We start from the raw sequence: 21415 nt of genomic DNA on the forward strand, positions 1-21415 counted from the left end.
GATAATGATGATAATAATGTAGCTAGTTAACATTTATTAAGCATTATTATGAACTAAGTCCTTCCGGGTTGGTTTTACTAACCTTCACTATCCTGAATTCCAATAGTACTTGCAGGGAGTGTTGTATACTTAACCATTTCATAGCACTTCCGACTACCTGAAATCATATCATGTATCTAGTTATCCATTCATTTATATTGTCTACATTAGAATGGAAGCTCTACAAGTACAAAGACTTTTTCACTTACACAGCTAAAGCCAGTGTCTGACCAATGGCACACATTAACATATTTGTTGAATAAATGAATGTATTTTAGAATTATGTGGGTATTTTTTGCTTATTTCATGTATATTAATCTTTTCCCAATTAATAGTGCGAGTTCTTTAAGTATAGTATTATCCCTAAAGAGATACTATTTTTCTTCAATAAATGATTAAGTATTATAGTCCTAACTGGGGACCTCAAAAAGTTGACTTGTTCCCTTTCCAGGAAGATAGGTTTAAGGATACAAAATGTGGGAAAGGGAAAAGTTAAACTCTTAAGCGTGTGTGTGTGTGTGTGTGTGTGTGTCTGTGTGTTTTAATTAAACAACTGAAATTCATTTCTCACAGGTCTAGAGGCTGGAGATTCAAGATCTGGGTGCCATCATTTTCTGGTTCTGTTGATGACCCTCTTCCAGGTTACATACAACTCACATCTTGCATCCTCAAGTGGTAGAGAGCAAACTTTTAAATGTTTCTATATATTTTTATTCTACTGCCACATTAAATCGTCAAGCCAGATAATTTGTTGAATATTTATCCCTCACCCTCTGCCCCCACCACATGTGCAGAGTTTTGCATTACTTTTGCATTTTGATAATGTATTTTAGTGGTCAGTAAAGAAATATTTATGTTTGATTTTTTTGCTTAAAAATATTCTAAAATTCATGATGACTGACTTTGGCTTTGTGAACTTAAACTATATCTTACGGGTATAGCAGGTGAGATGTTCAGCCTTCTACTAGTTGACATTCAAATTGTTAATAGCTAACACTGATAAAGCTCTTTATATGCTAGCTACAGTGCTTATATTATATATATATGTATATATACTCATTTAATTGTCATAACCCTAGGGAGTATTTAATATTATCTTCATTTTATAGGAAAGGAAACTGAGGCATAGAAAGTTTAAGTGACTTGCCCAAGTCTCATAGCTTTTAAGTATCAAAACAGATTTAAACCTGTATTGTCTGGTTGCAGAGTTCATACCTTTAAAGTTTTTTTTTCTCTAAGTAATGTGCCAGTAAACATAATTGTATAGACTTATGCAGACATATCTATCTTTAGGATTATTCCTAAGAATAGAACTTCTGGGTCACAAGAAATGCATGTAAAATTTTGATGGATGTTATACAAAGTGGTTGTTCCACCAACAGTGCAAGCCTCTTATTTCACATGCTTGCCAGTATTATCTCTTACCAATTTTACATTATTGCCATTCTGAATGAAAATTAATGCTTGTTTAATTTGCATTTTCATAAATTATATATGAGCTTATGAATGTACTTTTTCTATATTTAAAAGGTATTTGTTTTTTCTTTGAATTCCTCATTTGTGTTCTTTGCCCGTTTCTATCGAATTGTTTTTGTTGTTTATCTTTTTATTGTAAAAATGCAGACACAAAATCAACGTAAAGTTTACTAATTATTATGAGGTGAACACTCTTACCGTCATGGTAGTCAAGAAATAAAACTTTGATAATTACCTCAGAAATCTCTCCATTTAGCCCATCCCAGCCACAACCCTTTTCCCCCTTCCTCTCTTCCTCCAAAGTAATTGATAACCTGACTTTTTTGGTAATCTTTTTTTAAATTTTTTTTAATGGTGAGTTGTTTGGTTTCTTTTTATGAATTTGTAGGCACTTGTTATATATTAAGGAAATTAGGTCTTCGGTTGCCATATATATTACAAGTATTTCTCCTAGGTTTGGGGGTTTTAAATTTTAACTTTGTTGAAGAGATGTTTCTCCATGCAGAATAAAAAAAAAACTGATGTAAAGATTTTACTTAGGTTTGCTTAGAAAGGTGTTTCCTAATCTAAGATTTTAAAAGTTTCTGTGTTTTCATTCTACTTTTTATGATTTCTATTTTGGGTTTTTTGAGGGAGTGAGGAGTGACGTAAAGATTCAGGTATGAATTTAGACTTATTTTTTTCTCCGCACATACTATTCAGTTTGTTAAAAAAAATGAGGAAGATTTATATGGACCAAAATATACATTTAAAAAACAGTATTATATATAAAATATCTATTTGGATTATTTTTTTCTCCTTGATTTGCATTGTCATCTCTGTCATGTGTCATGTGTCCATATGTATGTGAATATAGAAAGTCAGGAAAGGCTTTGTATTGTGTTCCATTGCTCAATTTGCCTATTTATATGCCAATTCTACATTGCCATAATAGTGTAGGGTATGTCCTCCCATGTTATTTTTCATGAGGAGCTTAGGCTAGTTTTGGCCTTTTGTACTTCCATGTAAATTTTAGAATTTGCTCGTCAAGTCCCATAAAGAGAAACAAAAACTTTCAGGATTTTGGTTAAGATTCAGTAGCTCAACTTGGGGGAGAATTAACGTCTTTACAATGTGGGTCTTTCAGTCCGTGAATATGACATATCTTTCCATTTATTTTGGTCTGCCTTAGAACTTCTCTGTTAATAAGTTATTGATTAAGCAGTATAAAATGCAGAAGTTCCATATGAATAAAGATATTGGGAGGGGTATTCTGATTTGCATTTGATGTGGGGTAGACATCCTCATCATTCTTTATTGCACTGTCTACCTCCTTAAAATTGCCCAGTTTTGAATCTTATGCCACCAGACTCTAATCCCCTTCCATTCTTTGCAGGAATCATCTAGCAAGATTGTTCTACTCACCCTCATTCCTTGAAGATTTTTAGCTCCTGGCTCACTGTTGCCCTTTGCAGTACTACTATAATTCTTAGTGATTTTAATATCCGTATAGATGATCCAATAACTTGGCCTCTCTTTTTCTTGACCTTCTTTCCCCTAGTGATTACGTTCTCTCTCTTGTCTTAGCTGCTTATTCCTATGGCCATTCTTTCACTTTGTCCCTGTCTGTACCTGTGGTGCTACACCATAGAAGAAAACATACAACCATGCTCTGGTTTTACTTTAAACTCATGATACTAATCTCAGGTGAGCCTATAATGCTACTACTGAATAATCCTGTAACTTTATCCTCTCCCATTTTTTTATATATCTATCTTATACATGTTTTCCTGTGCTCTTAAACTTGCAGTACTTTCTTCCCATCCTTTCATAGCTGATGACCATGGTTACCATTTTACTGAGAAAAGAGAAACAATCCACATAGAATTTCTACAAGTTCCTAGCAACACGTCTACTTACCTACCTGCATCTACACTCTTGATGTTCTGATGACCCTCCCATTAAAATGGATGAACTGCATGTCCATTTATCTTAAGCCAACCCCTCTACTTATGCACTAGATCCCATTCTTTCTTCTCCCCTTTCTTGTATTAGCAACATTTCCTTCTTTTACTATACCGTATAAAGATGCTATATTTTCTCCCATCTTTGAAAAAGAAAAAGTCTCTTTTAACCCTATATCTCCCTACAGCTACGAACCGTATTTCTGTCTTGTGTTTTAAAGAAAAAAAAAAAATGTGTGTGTGTTTTCTTTTTGTTTGTTTGTTTTGTTTGTTTTTGGTATGGTCTTACGGTCTTGCTTTGTCACCCAGGGTGGAGTGCAGTTGTGTGATCATGGCTCACTGCAGCCTCAGTCTCCTGGGTTCACTGGGCTCAAGTGATCCTCCCACCTCAGCTCCTGAATAGCTGAGGCATGTGCTGCCATACCTGGCTAGAGAAAAAGTTCTTGAAAACGTTTCATATACTTAATATTTTTAATTCCTTGCCTTCCGTTCTTTGTTGAATCCACTCCAATCAGACTTTTATTCTTGCCATTCTTCTAAAACTACTCCTGTAAAGGTTATCTGTGGCCTTCATTTTTGTATGTTTACTCCAATAAAATTGTTTTGATAAATTACCCCAGAATGTAGAGGTGTAAAACAACTATTTATTACGCTCATGGGTTTTGTGCATTAGAAATTCAGACAAGACACAGCAGGAGCAGCTTCTCTGCTCCACAGTATCTGGAGCCTTGGCTAGAAGGTCAAAGCCCAGGGGCTTAATTGTCAGAAATGATCATGTGTATGTCTGGCAGTTGATACTAGCGTTTGTCTGGGAACCTCAGTTCCTTTCCACATGGACTTTATGTGAGCTCTTCCTTTTGTACTACTTTGGGCTTTCTCATAACATGGTGCCTGGGTTGCAAGGGTGAGTGTTCCAAGAAAGAGAGAGCCAGAAGTTAGCTATATTGCCTTTTATGACTTAGTCTTGAAAGTCATGTGGTGTCATTTTCATTGTATTCTCTTTATAAAGACAGCCACAAAGTCACACTCAGTTTCAGGGGGAGAGGAAAAAGACTCTTGTCTCTTGATGGGGAATGCAACCTGAAATATTGCTGTGACTATTTTTAGAAAAGACAGTTTGCTCCTCTATATTACTAAATAAATTGTAAATTCTCTGTAATTTACTTGACCTGTCTCCAGTGTTTAACAGTTATCATTTCTTCCTTGAATACATTCTTGGATTTCAGGGTATCATGCTCTTGATTTTCCTCTTAACTTACTGAGTGCTCCTTCTCAGACTATTCAGTTGGTTCTTACCTCAATAACTCCTGGCCTGAAGATCTTCTCATTTCTAGCTGCACACTCTTCCTTTTCTCATTTCACCCATCCTCACAACTGTAAGTACAGTCATGTGTCACTTAACAACGGGGATATGTGTTGAGAAATGCAGTTAGATGATTTCATCATGTGAGCACAAACCTAGATGGTATAACCTACTACATACCTAGGCTGAATATTGTAGGTAATTGTAACAGAATGGTATTTCTGTATTTAAACATTCCTAAACATAGAAACGGTACAGTAAAAAAAATGGTATGAAAGATAAAAAGTGGAACACCTGTCTAGGGCTTTTACCATGAATGTAGCTTATAGGACTAGAAGTTGCTCTAGATGAGTCAGTGAGTTGTGAGAAGATGTGAAGGCCTAGGACATTACTGTACCCTACTGTAGACTTTGTAAATACTGTACACTTAGGCTATACTAAATTTATTTTTTTAATTATTCAATAATAAATTAACCTTAGCTTGCTGTAAGTTTTTTGCTTTATCTTTTTAATTTTTTAACATTTCTTTCGTAAAAACAGTTTAAAACATAAACATGTTGTATAACTGTGCAACAATATTTTCTTTCCTTTTTTTTTTGTAATTTAGAGACAGAGTTTGTCTCTGTCACCCAGGCTGAAATGCAGTGGTGTGATCATAGCTTACTATAACCTTGAATTCCTGGACTCAAGCGATCTTCCTGCCCCTGCCTCCTGAGCAGCTAGGGCCACAGGACTGGGCCACCTCACCCAGCTAATTTTTAAATTTTTTTTTGTAGAGATAGGGGTCGCACTTTGTTGCCAGGCTGTTTTGGAACTCCTGAACTCAAGTGATCCTACGACCTTGGCCTCTGAAAGTGTTGTGATTACAGGTGTGAGTCACTGCACCTGGCATATTTTCTTTGTCTTTTTTTCTAGCCAATTTATTTATTTTTATTTTTTACTTTTTAAATTTGTTTGTTAAGAACGAAGATACAAACACATTAGCCTAGGCGTAAGGCAAGGTCAGGATCATCAAGACATCAGTAGGCAATAGGAATTTTTCAGCTCCATTGCAACCACTGTTATATGTGCGGTCTGTGATTGACCAAAATGTCATTATGTAGTGTGTAACTCTTATCTGTGTGATGATGGCTGTCAAATTCATATTGCTAGCTCAAAACTTTGCTTTCAACTGCAGACATGTATGTCTAATTGCTTAATCAGCAGCTCCAATAATTGACACCTCAAATGTAGCATATCCTAAACTGAGTTTTTAATCAGCACTTCTCCCATGTTTGCCAAATCTGTTTCTTTTACCATCTTTCTCACCTCAGTAACTGGTAACGTAATAATTCACTTCTCTCTGACAGTCCATATACATGCTGTTAAGAAATTCTGTTGGCTCCATCTTGAAAATATATCCAGAATGGGACATTCTGTGCTGCTTCTATCAATATTATCCTGGTGTACATCTTGCTTGGGTCATTGCAGTAGCTTTCTAACTGGTTTTCCTCCTTCTATCCTTACTGCCTGTAGTTAACCAGAGTTGTATTGTTAAAATGTAATTCAAATGATTCATTCCTCTGTTTAAAACTAACTGCCTATCATCTCAAAGTCCTTAAAATAGCCTACCAAACCCACGTGATCTCATCCCTATTGTCTCTCTGACCTCATATTTTACTGTCTTACTTAATCTGCTGTAATCACACCAGCTCCTTCACTACTGTGGAAACATGGCAGTCATATTCCTGCATCAAGGCCTTTGCACTTGCAGTTCCCTCTGCCTGGACCCTCTGCCCCTGTTCATCCCTGTACCTCATTTCTTTATCTTCTTCATGTCTTCTTACTCAGTTGTCAATTTCTCAGTAACCTTATATGACCACCTTATTTAAAATTATATTGTCCTTGCCCTAGCATTCCCTATGTTTCTTCCTTGTCTTTTCTCCATGGCACTTATAAATCATTTGATATACTACAGTATATATATGTTTTATTTTTTATTTTATTGTCTGTTTTCCTTACTTAGAATAAGGTTCATGGTAGGAGGGATTTTTGTCTGTTTTGTTCATTACTATATTATTACCCCCTAGATGAGTATCTGGCAGGTAATAAGTGTTCAACCAGTACTGCTGAATGAATAAATATTTTTTGCCTTAGTTTTTCTTATAAGGCTAAAAATTCACAAAGCATACCTCAATGAATCAGCAAGATCTAGATCTGGATAGTACTACAGATGTGGGAGATGTTACAAATACTGAAGAAGAACTTATTAGAGAATGTGAAGAAATGTGGAAAGATATGGAAGAAGTAAGTATCAGAAGATAAAAGTGATAGTTAATATAAGATTTAAATCAACTTCAATAATAAATAGACTCAGGAAAGAAATGATTGTGCTAGTTTCCAAAAGCCATTATGTATGATAAATATTTATATAGCTTTTAGACCTGTAAGCATTCATTCAAGAAACTTTACACTAGATGAGCTATAGAAAGAAAAATTTTGGCAATCCATGCTCCCAAGGAGATTACCATCTTATGGAAACAATAGCCATTATATTATGTTGTAGTACAATATTAGATGTATTGTAGAAGCACAAAGACTATACATAGGAGGAGTACTAAATCCAGGTGAAGGGGTCAAGGATAGCTTTCTAAAAGAGGTAATTACTGGGCCGGGCACAGTGGCTCACACCTGTAATCCCAGCACTTTGGGAGGCCAAGGCTGGGGGATCATGAGGTCCAGAGATTGAGACCATCCTGGCCGACACAGTGAAACCCTGTCTCTACTAAAAATAGGCAAATTAGCTGGGCATGGTGGTGTGTACCTGTAGTCTCAGCTACTCGGGTGGCTGAGACAGGCTGAGACAGGAGAATCGCTTGAACCCAGGAGGCGGACGTTGCAGTGAGCCGAGATAGTGCCACTGCACTCCAGCCTGGTGACAGCAGAGTGAGACTCCATCTCAAAAAAAAAAAAAAAAAAAAAGTAATTACTGGTTTCATTTCTAAAGGATAATTAGGAGCTAGCCTGTAAAAGTAGAAGAGGTATACAAAGCATAAAGAAGAAAATGTGTAAAAGCTGAGAGAGTTGACAGAACATTAAATAGAATATTATGGATAATGTAAATTAGGAGAAGGACTTCTGGGGTAAGCCTGGAGAAGTAATCAGCGGCCAGAACATAAAGGATTTTGTTGAGTGTGTACTATGGGGAGCCACTAAAAGATTCTAAGTATGGAAGTGACATGATCAGATAAGCAGTTTGGGAAAATTACTCTGGTGTTTTTGAAGAAAATAGAATGTAGAAGAGTAGGACTACAGATAGAAAGCATTTAGGAAGCTCTAGTAATAGTCCTGGTAAAAAGTAAGGAAGCCCTAAGTATTGTCATTGCAAATAAAAGAGTGGATTCAAAGATAAGTAGGTAGGATTAGAAGTTAATTTATGTTTAATGCGAGGGATATATGGTTAGTTTCGGGTTCCTGGTTTGGGCTGTTGGGTGGTTGATGGGATTATTTCCCCAAATAGAGAATATGGAAGTGGGAAGAACACATAATTATGAGTGAAAACATAAATTAATTTAGAAAATGTTGTTTGAAATATGTGCACTTTTTCTAAGTTGGTGAGATAAAACTGCCTTTGGTACACTAGAGTATGTTGGTGAAAATTTGTTCTACTTAAAGCAAGCTTGTCCAACCTGCGGCCCAGGATGGCTTTGAATGCAGCCCGACACAAACTTTCTTAAAGCATTATGGATTTCTTTTTTTTTTTTTTTTTTTTTAGCTGATCAGCTATTGTTAATGTATTTTATGTGTGGCCCAAGATAATTCTTCTTCTTCCAGTGTAGTTCAGGGAAGCCAAAAGATAGGGCACAGATATTTTTAGCATCCTATTCTTCCCAGTAAAGTTTCAGAATTGGTCAAATTAGTGAGGTTTTTCTCTTTTCTTACAATTATTTTTAACATAAATACTTTGTACTTTATATTATTAATGTGTTTTCAGGAAAATTTTTATAATCCCCCCAGCTTTTTATTTTTTGCTTCAGGTATTTTTTCAGTATAGAAGTTTGGATTTTAAAATTACTTAAAATTTGTATAGAGAAATGCTGCACTACAAATGAGCAGAAATAGAATTTACTCATATTTTTATCTCATACAATCATCATGAACAGTTTTGGACTTTTTTAATGGCGCAGAAACAATGTCTCCTGAAGGTTTTATTTATTTTCTTAGGATTTCTTAGGATCTTAACTATCTTCTTGCTTGTTATTTTTCTATAGTGCTTTCCCTCTTATTTTTTTATCTCCCACTTTCCAATTATGTGACTTATAATTCATTCTAGCTATTAGTTTCTGTTTTTTTTTTTTTTTTTTTTTCTCTTTATTCTAGTATCTCTTTTTATTTGTGATATATTCACTTTGGGACTTGTTTGGCTGCCTTAATTGTCTTACATAGTGAGGAATTTCAACAAACTCTTCTCCATCAGATGTTTGTGCTTTAGAAGAGTGTTGTATTGGCCTGGTACAAAAGGGGAGGGGAAGGGAATTTTCTGTGAATTATCGTGTGTGACTTGCCTTTTTTTACTTTTTAAATCAAGTGTCAGAATAAATTATCACTTATTGGAACTGAAACACTCACCGATTCAAATGCTCAGGTATGAATCTTCTTTTTCTTCCTAAAAAATACAAGGTAAGTGGAATTCATTGTATTTTGGAAAATAAATATATGTGTCTATATTTTTCTCAAGTTTAATAGCTTTGTTAATACCCGTGTGCTTAATCATTTGGAAAACTTCTTACTCTTCCTGCTTTAAGAATTGGAAGAATATTCTAAAAACTTTCTAGAACAAGCTATTATAAATAAGAGTATTTTCTTTATTATTTGTCTTTTAGCAACTATACATATATTTAACAACTGAGTAAATTGCTTGTTAGTTGCTATTATGCTGCCTTGTTAAAATTAGAACAAAGACCAGCCTGGCCTACATGGCAAAACCCCGTCACTATCAAGGTACAAAAAAATTAGCTGGTCTTCGTGATGTGGTCATATGATCTCAGCTACTCAGGAGGCTGAGGCATGAGAATCACTTGAACCCAGCAAACGGAGGCTGCAGTGAGCTGAGATTGCGCCATTACACTCTAGCCTGGGCGAAAGAGCAAAACTATCTCAAAAAAAAAAAAAAAAAAAAAAAAATAGAACAAAGACTGCTAACTTTGTGTTAGGTATAATAGTCACAGATATTTTACTATCTCTGTCGAATCTGAATTGATTTTACTCTTGGCCTAAAAAAAGGACTAACTTATTCATTATAATAATCAGAATTATGGAATTGCTGTAGGAATAGATCAGTGGATCAGTGAAACAGATTAAGAATTAAAATAAAGTTGCCTCTTGAGCAGCGTGAGAGTTAGGGATGCCAACCCCCTGCAAAGTATTAAAGTATTAAGAATGTTTATATTTCCATCTATCAATAGCTATGAATAGTCCACAGAAAATGACTTTGTTTTCTTCTTTTGTAGCTATCACTATTAATTATGCAAGTAAAATGTTTAACCGCTGAACTCAGTCAATGGCAGAAAAAAACACCTGAAAGTAAGATTCTTATTTTAAATTTGAATTTTTTGTAAACCTATTAATGGCAAATTAATTTAATAATTGTAAGAAAAATTGCAAGATCCTTTTGGCCTTTTTGAAATTGCCCAAATTTCATTGATACCGAGAAGCCACTTATTTTTTTTCTACGAATTATTTTGTACTTCTTTTATTATTATTGATAAACATATCTTACATTAGATTATAATAAGCTTGATTATGGAGACGTTATTATAGCTATTATGTTATCCTCATAGGCACTGCCTTATGCTCACTAGAAATGGTAAATTGTTCCTTTTTTTTTTTTTTTTTTGAGACAGGATCTTATCGTGTTGCCCAGGCTGGAGTACAGTGGCACAATCATGGCTCTCTGCAGCCCTGATCTCCTGGGTTCAAGGGATCCTCCTACCTCAACCTCCTGAGTAGCTAGGACTACAGGTTTGCGCCACCATGCCTGATTAGTGGTTAGTTTTTGTATTTTTTTGTAGAGACGGGGTTTCACCATGTTACCCAGGCTGGTCTTGAACTTCTGGGCTCCAGGGATCCTCCTGCCTTGGCCTCTCAAAGTGCCAGGATTACAGGTGTGCCAGTGAATTGTTTCTTATGAATGAAATTTACCTAGTGGAAGTGAAAAGTTATAAAGTTAATTTATTTTAGATACTTACACAAAAGGGCCACATAGTTTGTATGATGTCTTCTGTCTCATCCAGCTGATGCCAACTATATTTTTGTCTTCAGTTAGGAAGTAGAAGACAGCATAAAAATTTATAATTGTGATACTCCCCTAGTACATCTCTTTTTTTTAAATTATGAGAGCTTAAGTTTCTCTATGCAATATATGTCTATACAGGCACATCTCATTTTATTGTGCTTCACTTTATTGCACTTTGCAGATACTCTATGTTTAACAAATTCAGTTTGTGGCGAGCGTGTGTCACATTTTGGTAATCTCACAGTATTTTAGACTTTTAAGTTATTATTACATCTGGTTGGGGGATCTGTGATCAGTGGTCTTTGATCTTACTATTTTAATTGTTTTGAGGGACCACAAGCTGCACCTGTGTAAGGCAGTAAAGTTAACCAATAAACGTTGTGTGTATTCTGACTGCTCCACTGACCAGTTGTTACCCCATCTCTCTCCCTCTCCTTGGCCCTCCCTTTTCCTTAAAACACAAAAATATTGAAATTAGGCCAATTAATAACCAATTGTTTCTAAGTTTTTAAGTGAAGAGTTGCACATCGATAACTTTAAATTAAAAGCTAGAAATGATTAAGTTTCATGAGGAAGGCATGTCAGAAGCCAAGATAGGCCAAAAGCTAGGCCTCTGGCACCAGTTAGCCAAGTTGTGAATGGAAAGGAACATTTTTGTTTGTTTTTTTGTTTTTTGAGATGGAGTTTCCCTCTGTTGCACTGCACTCAGGCTGGAGTGCAGTGGTGTGATCTCAGCTCAGTGCAATCTCTGCCTCCTGGGTTCAAGCGATTCTCCTGTGTCAGCATCCCAAGTAGCTGGGATTGCAGGCGCATGCTACCACACCCAGCTAATTTTTGTATTTTTTTATTAGAGACAGGTTTCACCATGTTGGTCAGGATGGTCTTGATCTCCTAACCTCGTGGTCCACCTGTCTCATCTCCCAAAGTGCGGGAACAAATTTTAAAGGAAATTGAAAGTGTTGCTCTAGTGAACACACAAATTATGAGAAAGCAGAACAGCCTTATTGCTGTTACAGAGAAAGTTTTACTAGTCTACTTAGATGATCAAACCAGCCATATCATTCCCTAAGCCAAAGCGTAATCCACAACAAAGCCCTAGCTCTTTTCAATTCTTTGAAGGCTGAGAGAGATGAGGAAGCTGCAGAAGAAAAGTGTGAAACTAGCAGAGGTTGGGTCATGAGGTTTAAGGAAAGAAGCCATCTCCATAACATAAAAATGCAAGGGGAAGCAGCAAGTACTGAGGCAGAAGCTGCAACAAGTTATCCAGAAGATCTAGCTAAGGTACTTGAAGGTGGCTATGCTAAACAGCAAATTTTCAATGTAGACAGAACAGCCCTCTATTGGAAGAAGATGCCATCTAGGACTCTTATAGTTAGAGAGGAGAAGTTGATGCCTGGCTCCAAAGCTTCAAAAGGACAGTTTGCTCTCTTGATAAGGACTAGTGCAGCTGGTGACCCTGAGTTAAAACCAACACTCATTTATCATTCCAGCAATCCTAGGGCCCTTAAGAATTATACCAAATCTACTCTGCCTGTGCATTGTAAATGGAACAGTAAAGCCTGGATGACAGTACACCTGTTTATAGCATGGTTTACTGAATAGTTTAAGCCCACTGTTGAGACCTACCACTCAGGAAAAAAAAAGATTCCTTTCAAAATATTACTGCTCCCCATCTCTTCACTCAAGAGCTCTGATGGTGATGTACAAGGAATTTAATGTTCTCATGTCTGTTGATGCAACATCTGTTCTGCAGCCCAGGGACCAAGAAGCCAGTTCAACTGAAGTCTTATTATTTAAGAAATACACTTTGTAAGGCTATAGCTGTCATAAGTCCTCTGATGGTCTGGGCCAAAGTACATTGAAACTTTCTGGAAAGTATTCACCATTCTAGATGCCATTAAGAAATGCATGATTTGTGGAAGGAGGTCAAAATAACAACATTAACAGGAGTGTGCAAGAGGTTGGCTCTGACCCTCACAGATGACTCTGAGGGATTCAAGTAACTACAAATGTGGTAGAAGTATCTAACTAGAATTAGAAGTGGAGTCTGAAAATGTGGCTGAATCACTGCAATCTCATGATAAAACTTGAACAGATGAGGAGTTGCTTCCCATGGATGAGCAAAAAAAGTGGTTTCTTGAGATGGAATCTACTCCCAGTGAAGATGCTTTGAACACAGTTGAAACGACAACAAAAGATTTAGAATATTACATAAACTTTGTTGGTAAGGCAGTGTCAGGGTTTGAGAGGAGTGACTAATTTTGAAAGAAGTTGTGCTGAAGGTAAAATGCTGTGAAACAGCATTTCATGCCACTGAGAAATGTTTTTGTGAAATGAAGAGTCAATCGGTATGGCAAACTTCATTGTTGTCTTATTTTAAGAAACGGCCACAGCCACCCCAACCTTCAGCAGCCACTAACCTGATCAGTCATCAGCCATTAACACTGAGATAAGGCCTTCCACCAGCAAAAAATTACAACTCACGAAAGGCTTAGATTAGGCATCTCAGTTAGCATTTTTTAGCAATAAGGCTTTTTTTAAAGTAAGGTATGTACATTTTTAGAAATAATGCTAATGCATAATTTAATAGACTACAGTATAATGTAAACAACTTTTATATGTACTGGGTAAACAAAAAATTTGTGTGACTTGTTTTGTTGTGATATTTGCTTTAGTGTGGTGGTCTAGAACCAAACCTGGACTATCTCCAAAGTATCCCTGCATATGATATTCTATTTGGATTGTACCCTCTTTTTCTATATGTCTTCCTGCTTCTTTCTTCTCCCACTCTGTTTTCTTTCCTTTAATTGTTCTCCACCCCATGCTTCCCTTCTTAGTCTTCTTTGTAGGCTTATCATTCTCTTTCCCAATTATTGAAATTCCCCAGGCCGGGCGCCGTGGCTCATGCCTGTAATCCCAGCACTTTGGGAGGCCGAGGCGGGTGGATCATGAGGTCAGGAGATCGAGACCATCCTGGCTAACACGGTGAAACCCCATCTCTACTAAAAATATAAAAAATTAGCCAGGTGTTGTGGGCACCTGTAGTCCCAGCTACTTGGGATGCTGAGGCAGAAGAATGGCATGAACCCAGGAGGCAGGGCTTGCAGTGAGCCGAGATCGTGCCACTGCACTCCTGCCTGGGCAACAGGGCGAGACTCCATCTCAAAAAAAAAAAAAAAAAAAGAAATTCCCCAAGGAGCAATCTTCAGCTGTTTTCTCCTCATTCTCTTCCTATACAATTTTATCCATATTCTTGCATTAATGACTGTCTTCATGCCAATGTCAGCCATTTTTGCACATCGTTATTACTACCCGTTAGTCATTAATTTGAGCATTTCTAATAGGTGTGTAGTATTACAATTGTGATTTTAATTTGTCTTCAACCGTACGTCCTATTGCCTTTTCAGTAGTATAGTTAGCATCTCAAAAGCTGCTCATACTCAAAAAAAATTTTTTTTTTTTTTTTTTTTTTTTTTTTTTTTGAGACAGTCTTACTCTGTTGCTCAGGCTGGAGTGCGGTGGTGCAATGTCGGCTCACTGCAACCTCTGTCTTCCAGGTTCAAGCAGTTCTTGTGCCTCAGCCTCCCGAGTAGCTGGGATTACAGGTGCCTGCCACCACGCCTGGCTAATTTTTGTATTTGTAGTAGAGACGGGGTTTTGCCATGTTGGCCAGGCTGATCTCGAACTCCTGACCTCAGGTGATCCTCCCGCGTCAGCCTCCCAAAGTGTTGGGATTACAGGTATGAGCTACCACACCCAGCCTCAAATATTAAAATGTTCAGGTTCTCCAGAGGACCCTATAAGCTATACCAGCATTATATCTTCTGCTCCTGTTTTTATGTGTTATATCTGTAATAATAACTTCTATATGTTCATATTCTCCAGAGGACCCTATATACTATGCCAGCATTATATCTTCTTCTGTTTTTATGTGTTATATCTATAATAACTTCCATATTAGTATACTAGAGCTATCATAACAAACTACTATGGACTAGGTGGTTTAAATAACAGAAATTAATTTTCTCACAATTCTGGTTCTGGAAGATACAAGTTAAAGATCAAGGTGTCAATAAGGTTGGTTTCTTCTGAGGCCTCTCCCCTTGGCTTGCAGATGTCCCTCTTCTTCCTGTGTCTTCACATGGTCTTCCTTCTGTGTCCTAATCTCCTCCTCTTATAAGGACACCAGTCCTACTGGATTAGGGCCAACTCTAATAACCTAATTTTAACTTAATTATCTCTTGAAATACCCAATTCCAAATACAGTTATATTCAAAGGTATTGGGGATTAGGATTTCAACATAGGAATTTGGGGGTGGGGACACATCAACCAATAACAACTTAAAATCTGTATATTTAAACCAGACTTCTCTGCAATATCAGACTCAAGTATCTTTGTACCTCCTAGGCATCTTTTCCAAAATATTTCATAGACACCTCAGATTCATGAACTGACCTTTTCTGTTTCCTCACTCATTGAATGGAGCGTATTTGATCAGCTCCCAATTTAAGAGTCCTAGATTCTTGCTTTTTCATTTTGCACATATAGCATATTTGTTAAAATTAGAACAGCTGGGTGTGGTGGCTCACGTCTGTAATCTCAGCACTTTGGGAGGCCGGGGCTGGTGGATCACCTGAGGTGAGGGGGGGAGAATAGAACAAAAACATTAGAACTAGAACATATAGCTAGTTACTAAATATCGAGTCCTACTGTCACAGATTTACTTCGGGTTTTCATCACCAGTCCATTAGGTTATTATAACAGACTTTTTAATCTCTTGACCACAATGGGTTTCCCCCACCCTGGCAATGATAGAAGTTTTCAAACTTAAAGAAAAGTTAAAAAATACATATATAGAGAGTTAACTGTAGTAAACTCAGAGACCAGATTCTACAGTTACCAACATTTTCTCAATCTTGTTTTAGGCTTTTTTGGAGTGGCTTTATATAACATACATTTACTATCTCACGATTTCTGTAGTTCAGGGGTCTGAGGACATTTATTATTTCACAGTTTCTGCAGATAGGAGTCTGTACACAGCTTAACTGGGTCCTCTGCTTAGGGATCTCATGGCTGCAACGATAGATTCTCCTCAAAGGCTTGAGGAGGGATCCATTTCCAAGCTTACTGAAGTTGTTGGCAGAATTTATTTCCTTCTGACTGTAGGATTTATGGTAGCTTTAGTCCATGTTTTTGTTCTTTCTGTTGTTGTTCTTCCTTCCTGATCTTCCAAAATTCCTTTTATTGTTTCTGTTTCAAGAACTGCCTTGAGCCGTTCTTTTAGAGTTGGTCTGCTGGCGACAAATTTTCTTAGTTTTTGTTTATCTGAGAATTTCTTGATTGCTCTTCCATTCCTGAAGGATATTTTCACTGGATACGCAATTCAGGGTTGTTTGCTTTTAGTACTTAAAAATGTCGTGCCACTTACCTCTGCCTCTCTTGGTACTGATGAGAAATGTGCTGTCATTCTGATGGGCTTTGCTTTATAGAGGCTTTTGTGTGTGTGTGTGTGTGGCTGCTTTGAGAACTTTTTCTGTGTCTTCAGCATTTAGAAGAACAATTATGTTGTATCTTAGCCTGGATTTCTTTGGCTTTGTCTTACTTAGGAATCACTCAGATGCCTGAATGTGTAGATTTATGTCTTTTGCAGAATTTGAGAACTTTTTAGCTATTATTTGATTTATTTTTTCAGCAACTCCCCCCACCTTCTTTCTCCTTTCCTGGAATTCCAATAAGAAGAATGTTAGACCTTTTGTTACGGTTACCCAAGTCTCTCAGGTTTTGTTTAGTTTAAAGAAAATTTTTTAATTGTGGTAAAATATAAAATTTACAATTTTAACCATTTTTAAGTGTATAGTTCACAGTAGTGTTAAGTACATTCACATTTTTGTGCAGTGTATCTTCAGAACTTTTTCATCTTGCAAATCTGAAACTCTGTACACATTAAACAACACCTCTCCTTTTCTATCATCCCCCAGCCCTGGCAACCTCAATTCTACTTTCTATTAATTTGATTAGTTTAGATACCTCATATAATGGAATCATATAGTATTTGTGTTTTTGTGGGTGGCTTATTTTACTTAGTGTAATGTCCTCAAAGTTCTTCCATGTTGTAGCACATGTTAGAATTTCCTTTCTTTTTTAAGGCTGAATAGTATTTCATTGTAGGTATATACCACAGTTTGCTTATCCGTTCATCTGTCAACGGAAACTTCGGTTGCTTTCATAATTTCATTACTGTGAATGTGAGTGCTGCTATGAACATGGATGTGCAGTTATCTCTTTGAAGCTGTGCTTTCAATTCTTTTGGATGTCTACCAGAAATAAAATTAGTAGATCATATGATAGTTCTATTTTAAGTTTTTTGAGGAACCACCTATACTATTTTCCATAATGGTTGCACCATATTACAATCCTACCAACAGTGCACATGGTTTCAGTTTCTCAACATCCTTGTTAACACTTGTTACTTTGTTTTTTTGATAATAGCTGTCTGCTATGGCCTAAATATATCACCCAAAATTCATGTTAAAACTTAATCACCAGTATGATAGTGTTAAAAAGTGAGGTCTTTAGGATGTGATCAGTGAGCTTCTTATAGAGGTTAAAGGTAGTGTCTATTTTTCCCCTTTTGCCTTCCACTATGTGAGGCCACAGCAAGAAGACACCATCTTGGAAGCAGAGAGCAAACCCTTCCCAGACACTGAATATTCTAATACAAACCTATCTGTGAAGCACATGTAGAAAGTTCTTCCCTGTTAGAAGGCTTTCTAGAATAGCAGATACCTTTGAAAGTTTTCATTAGCCTACCATTTGAAAAGTTTCAAATAGCACTTCATTAGGAAAGGAAAATTTCTAGCATAAGGATTGAACGCATTAAAATTTGCTATACAAAATTACACATTTGTTTCTACTCATCAGCCTGGCAATAATTTTAGAAGAGTTTGTAATATTTCTTGCTGTTTTTTCTTCATAGCTCATGGGAACGTCTTTAGAAAGGAAGCTGACATTCTGTATTCAGATTCAAAGTACATATTTCATTCTCCGAAATTTCATTTCTGAGAATCTGTTCTATAGAAATGAGAGCACCAGTACATAAAAACATGAATAAAAGTCTGCTTACTGCATCCTTGTTTGTTATGGCTAGAAACTAGACACAAAGTTAATCTAAAATCAAAGTGTTCAATCAAGAGGGCAGTCACTCAGTATATTATGTTATATTCATTTTGGAATATCATGCAGCCATTAAAAGTTATGAATTAGACCTATATAGGTCTAGGTTTCCCTGGGGGTTTTATTTAGTGAAAGTAAGATGAATATAATATGTATGATATGACCTCATTCTTATAAAACCAATGATGATAAGAATAACCCTTTTAAGTGTATGTAAATATATGTTACATATGTGTACATAGGATATATGACTACAGGGGAAGTATTTGAGGAACACACTATAGATTATCAGCTTTGCTTTTGAGAGTTTGAAGAAGAAGAAAAGAAAAAGGCACTAAACAGTACATAAATAGGATCAAATTTATCTAAAATTATATATAGTTGGCTATATGTGCAAAGATGTTAAAAATAAATAAAATGAAAACTGCACACGTTTCATAAAAAGTTGTGTATTGTAAAGGCAGGTGGATCACTTGAGGTCAGGAGTTCAAGACTGGCTTGGCCAACATGGTGAAACCCCATCTCTACTAAAAATACAAAAATTAGTCGGACATGTTGGTGGATGCCTGTAATCCCAGCTACTCAGGAGGCTGAAGCATGAGAATTGTTTGAACCAGGGAGGTGGAGGTTGCAGTGAGCCAAATAGCACCATTGCACTGCAGCCTGGGTGACAAGAGGGAAACTCTGCCTTGCGGGGGAGAAAAAGTTGTATATTATATAAATGGAGATGGAAAGAATTACCTTAGAAAACCGCAAAATTAAATTCTTGATTTTTGAGAATTAACTAAATATATGTGTAACTTTGTTTTGTTTTGTTTTTGTAGTAATTCCCTTGACTGAAGATGTTCTCATAACATTAGGAAAAGAAGAGGTAAGCCACTCAATGAATTTGTAGTGACCCCAAATAATTTCTAACTAGATCTATTTTAGATAAGTTCATGGCATAAGAAATAGGATGAAACCACTCTAAAACCATATTAAATTTTCTGCTTTTATTTATGTTTTATTGAACATAATGTTTGATTTTTTTTTTTTTTTTGGAAACGGAGTCTGGCTCTGTTGCTCAGTCTGGAATGCAGTGGCACAATGCCGGCTCACTGTAACCTCCACCTCCAAGGGTCAGGCGATTCTCCCGCCTCAGCCTCCCGAGTAGCTAGGATTACAGGCATGCACCAACATGCCCGGCTAATTTTTGTATTTTTAGTAGAGACGGGGTTTCACCGTGCTAGCCAGGCTGGTCTTGAACTACTGACTTCGTGATCTGCCCGCCTCAGCCTCCCAAAGTACTGGGATTACAGGTGTGAGCCACCACACCCGGCCTAAAGATTTGAATTTTGAACTCGATTTTTGCATCAGAACTATTACTGACGTTAGTGGTTATATGTAAACCTTAATCTCATATCTAGTTTTTAGTTAATTAAACTTCATAATAAAAGCAAAATATTAAACATCACTTAATAACCCCATACATACATCTCCCCTTCTGCTGTGGACTAAATATTTGTGTCTCCCAAAATCCATACGTTGAAATCTATTCCCCAGTGTGATGATATTAGGAGGTGAGACCTTTAGGAGGTGATTAGGTGCTGAGTGTAGGGCCTTCATAAATGAAATTAACGCCCTTATAAATGTCTGAAGAGACCAGTGTCCTCCCCTTCCATCTTGTGAGGACACAGCTAGAAGGTACTGTCTATGAAGAGGTGGGCCTTCCATAGACATTGAATCTTGGACTTCCTAGCTGCCAGAATTGTGAGAAATTTTTTTTTTTTTTTATTATACTTTAGGTTTTAGGGTACATGTGCACAATGTGCAGGTTTGTTACATATGTATCCATGTGCCATGTTGGTTTGCTGCACCCATTAACTCGTCATTTAGCATTAGGTATATCTCCTAATGCTGTCCCTCCCTCCTCCCCGCACCCCACAACAGTCCCCGGAGTGTGATGTTCCCCTTCCTGTGTCCATGAGTTCTCATTGTTCAATTCCCACCTATGAGTGAGAACCTGTGGTGTTTGGTTTTTTATCCTTGCAATAGTTTACTGAGAATGGTGGTTTCCAGTTTCATCCATGTCCCTACAAAGGAAATGAACTCATCATTTTTTATGGCTGCATAGTATTCCATGGTGTATATGTGCCACATTTTCTTAATCCAGTCTATCATTGTTGGACATTTGGGTTGGTTCCAAGTCTTTGCTATTGTGAATAGTGCTGCAATAAACATACGTGTGCATGTGTCTTTATAGCAGCATGATTTATAGTCCTTTGGGTATATACCCAGTAATGGGATGGCTGGGTCAAATGGTATTTCTAGTACTAGATCTCTGAGGAATCGCCACACTGACTTCCACAATGGTTGAACTAGTTTACAGTCCCACCAACAGTGTAAAGGTGTACCTATTTCTCCACATCTTCTCCAGCACCTGTTGTTTCCTGACTTTTTAATGATGGCCATTCTAACTGGTGTGAGATGGTATCTCATTGTGGTTTTGATTTGCATTTCTCTAATGGCCAGTGATGATGAGCATTTTTTCATGTGTTTTTTGGCTGCATAAATGTCTTCTTTTGAGAAGTGTCTGTTCATGTCCTTTGCCCACTTTTTGATGGGGTTGTTTGTTTTTTTCTTGTAAATTTGTTTGAGTTCATTGTAGATTCTGGATATTAGCCCTTTGTCAGATGAGTAGGTTGCAAAAATTTTCTCCCATTGTGTAGGTTGCCTGTTCACTCTGATGGTAGTTTCTTTTGCTGTGCAGAAGCTCTTTAGTTTAATTAGATCCCATTTGTCAATTTTGGCTTTTGTTGCCGTTGCTATTGGTGTTTTAGACATGAAGTCCTTGCCCATGCCTATGTCCTGAATGGTATTGCCTAGGTTTTCATCTAGGGTTTTTATGGTTTTAGGTCTAACACGTGTCTTTAATCCATCTTGAATTAATTTTTGTATAAGGTGTAAGGAAGGGATCTAGTTTCAGCTTTCTACATATGGCTAGCCAGTTTTCCCAGCACCATTTATTAAATAGGGAATCCTTTCCCCATTTCTTGTTTTTGTCAGGTTTGTGAAAGATCAGATAGTTGTAGATATGTGGCATTATTTCTGATGGCTCTGTTCTGTTCCATTGATCTATGTCTCTGTTGTGGTACCAGTACCATGCTGTTTTGGTTACTGTAGCGTTGTAGTATAGTTTGAAGTCAGGTAGCGTGGTGCCTCCAGCT

The 21415-nt window shown here is 36.8% G+C and overlaps 1 protein-coding gene across 33 annotated transcripts in view; it reads left to right on the top strand.

Annotated features, from left to right (window-relative positions):
* Window positions 1–21415, top strand: part of CENPK (centromere protein K) — an 84980-nt gene that overhangs the window by 1129 nt on the left and 62436 nt on the right. For 17 of the 33 annotated variants that reach the window (XR_010117088.1, XR_010117090.1, XR_010117087.1 and 14 more), the window contains exons 1-6: window positions 614–714; window positions 6898–7047; window positions 9329–9385; window positions 10251–10323; window positions 10812–10904; window positions 19034–19080. Coding sequence is in view for 25 of the 33 variants with exons in the window: in XM_063623257.1 (XP_063479327.1) it covers window positions 6937–7047; window positions 9329–9385; window positions 10251–10323; window positions 10812–10904; window positions 19034–19080 (381 nt within the window). In the remaining 8 variants the exon portion in view is untranslated. Of the gene's footprint in view, window positions 1–612; window positions 715–996; window positions 3202–6897; window positions 7048–9328; window positions 9386–10250; window positions 10324–10811; window positions 10905–19033; window positions 19081–21415 lie in introns of those variants that run through there. The other 16 variants (XR_010117092.1, XM_063623248.1, XM_063623261.1 and 13 more) reach the window with 10 other exon arrangements.

The sequence above is a fragment of the Symphalangus syndactylus genome, chromosome 18 (genome assembly GCF_028878055.3).
Source record: "Symphalangus syndactylus isolate Jambi chromosome 18, NHGRI_mSymSyn1-v2.1_pri, whole genome shotgun sequence".
NCBI lineage: Eukaryota > Metazoa > Chordata > Mammalia > Primates > Hylobatidae > Symphalangus > Symphalangus syndactylus.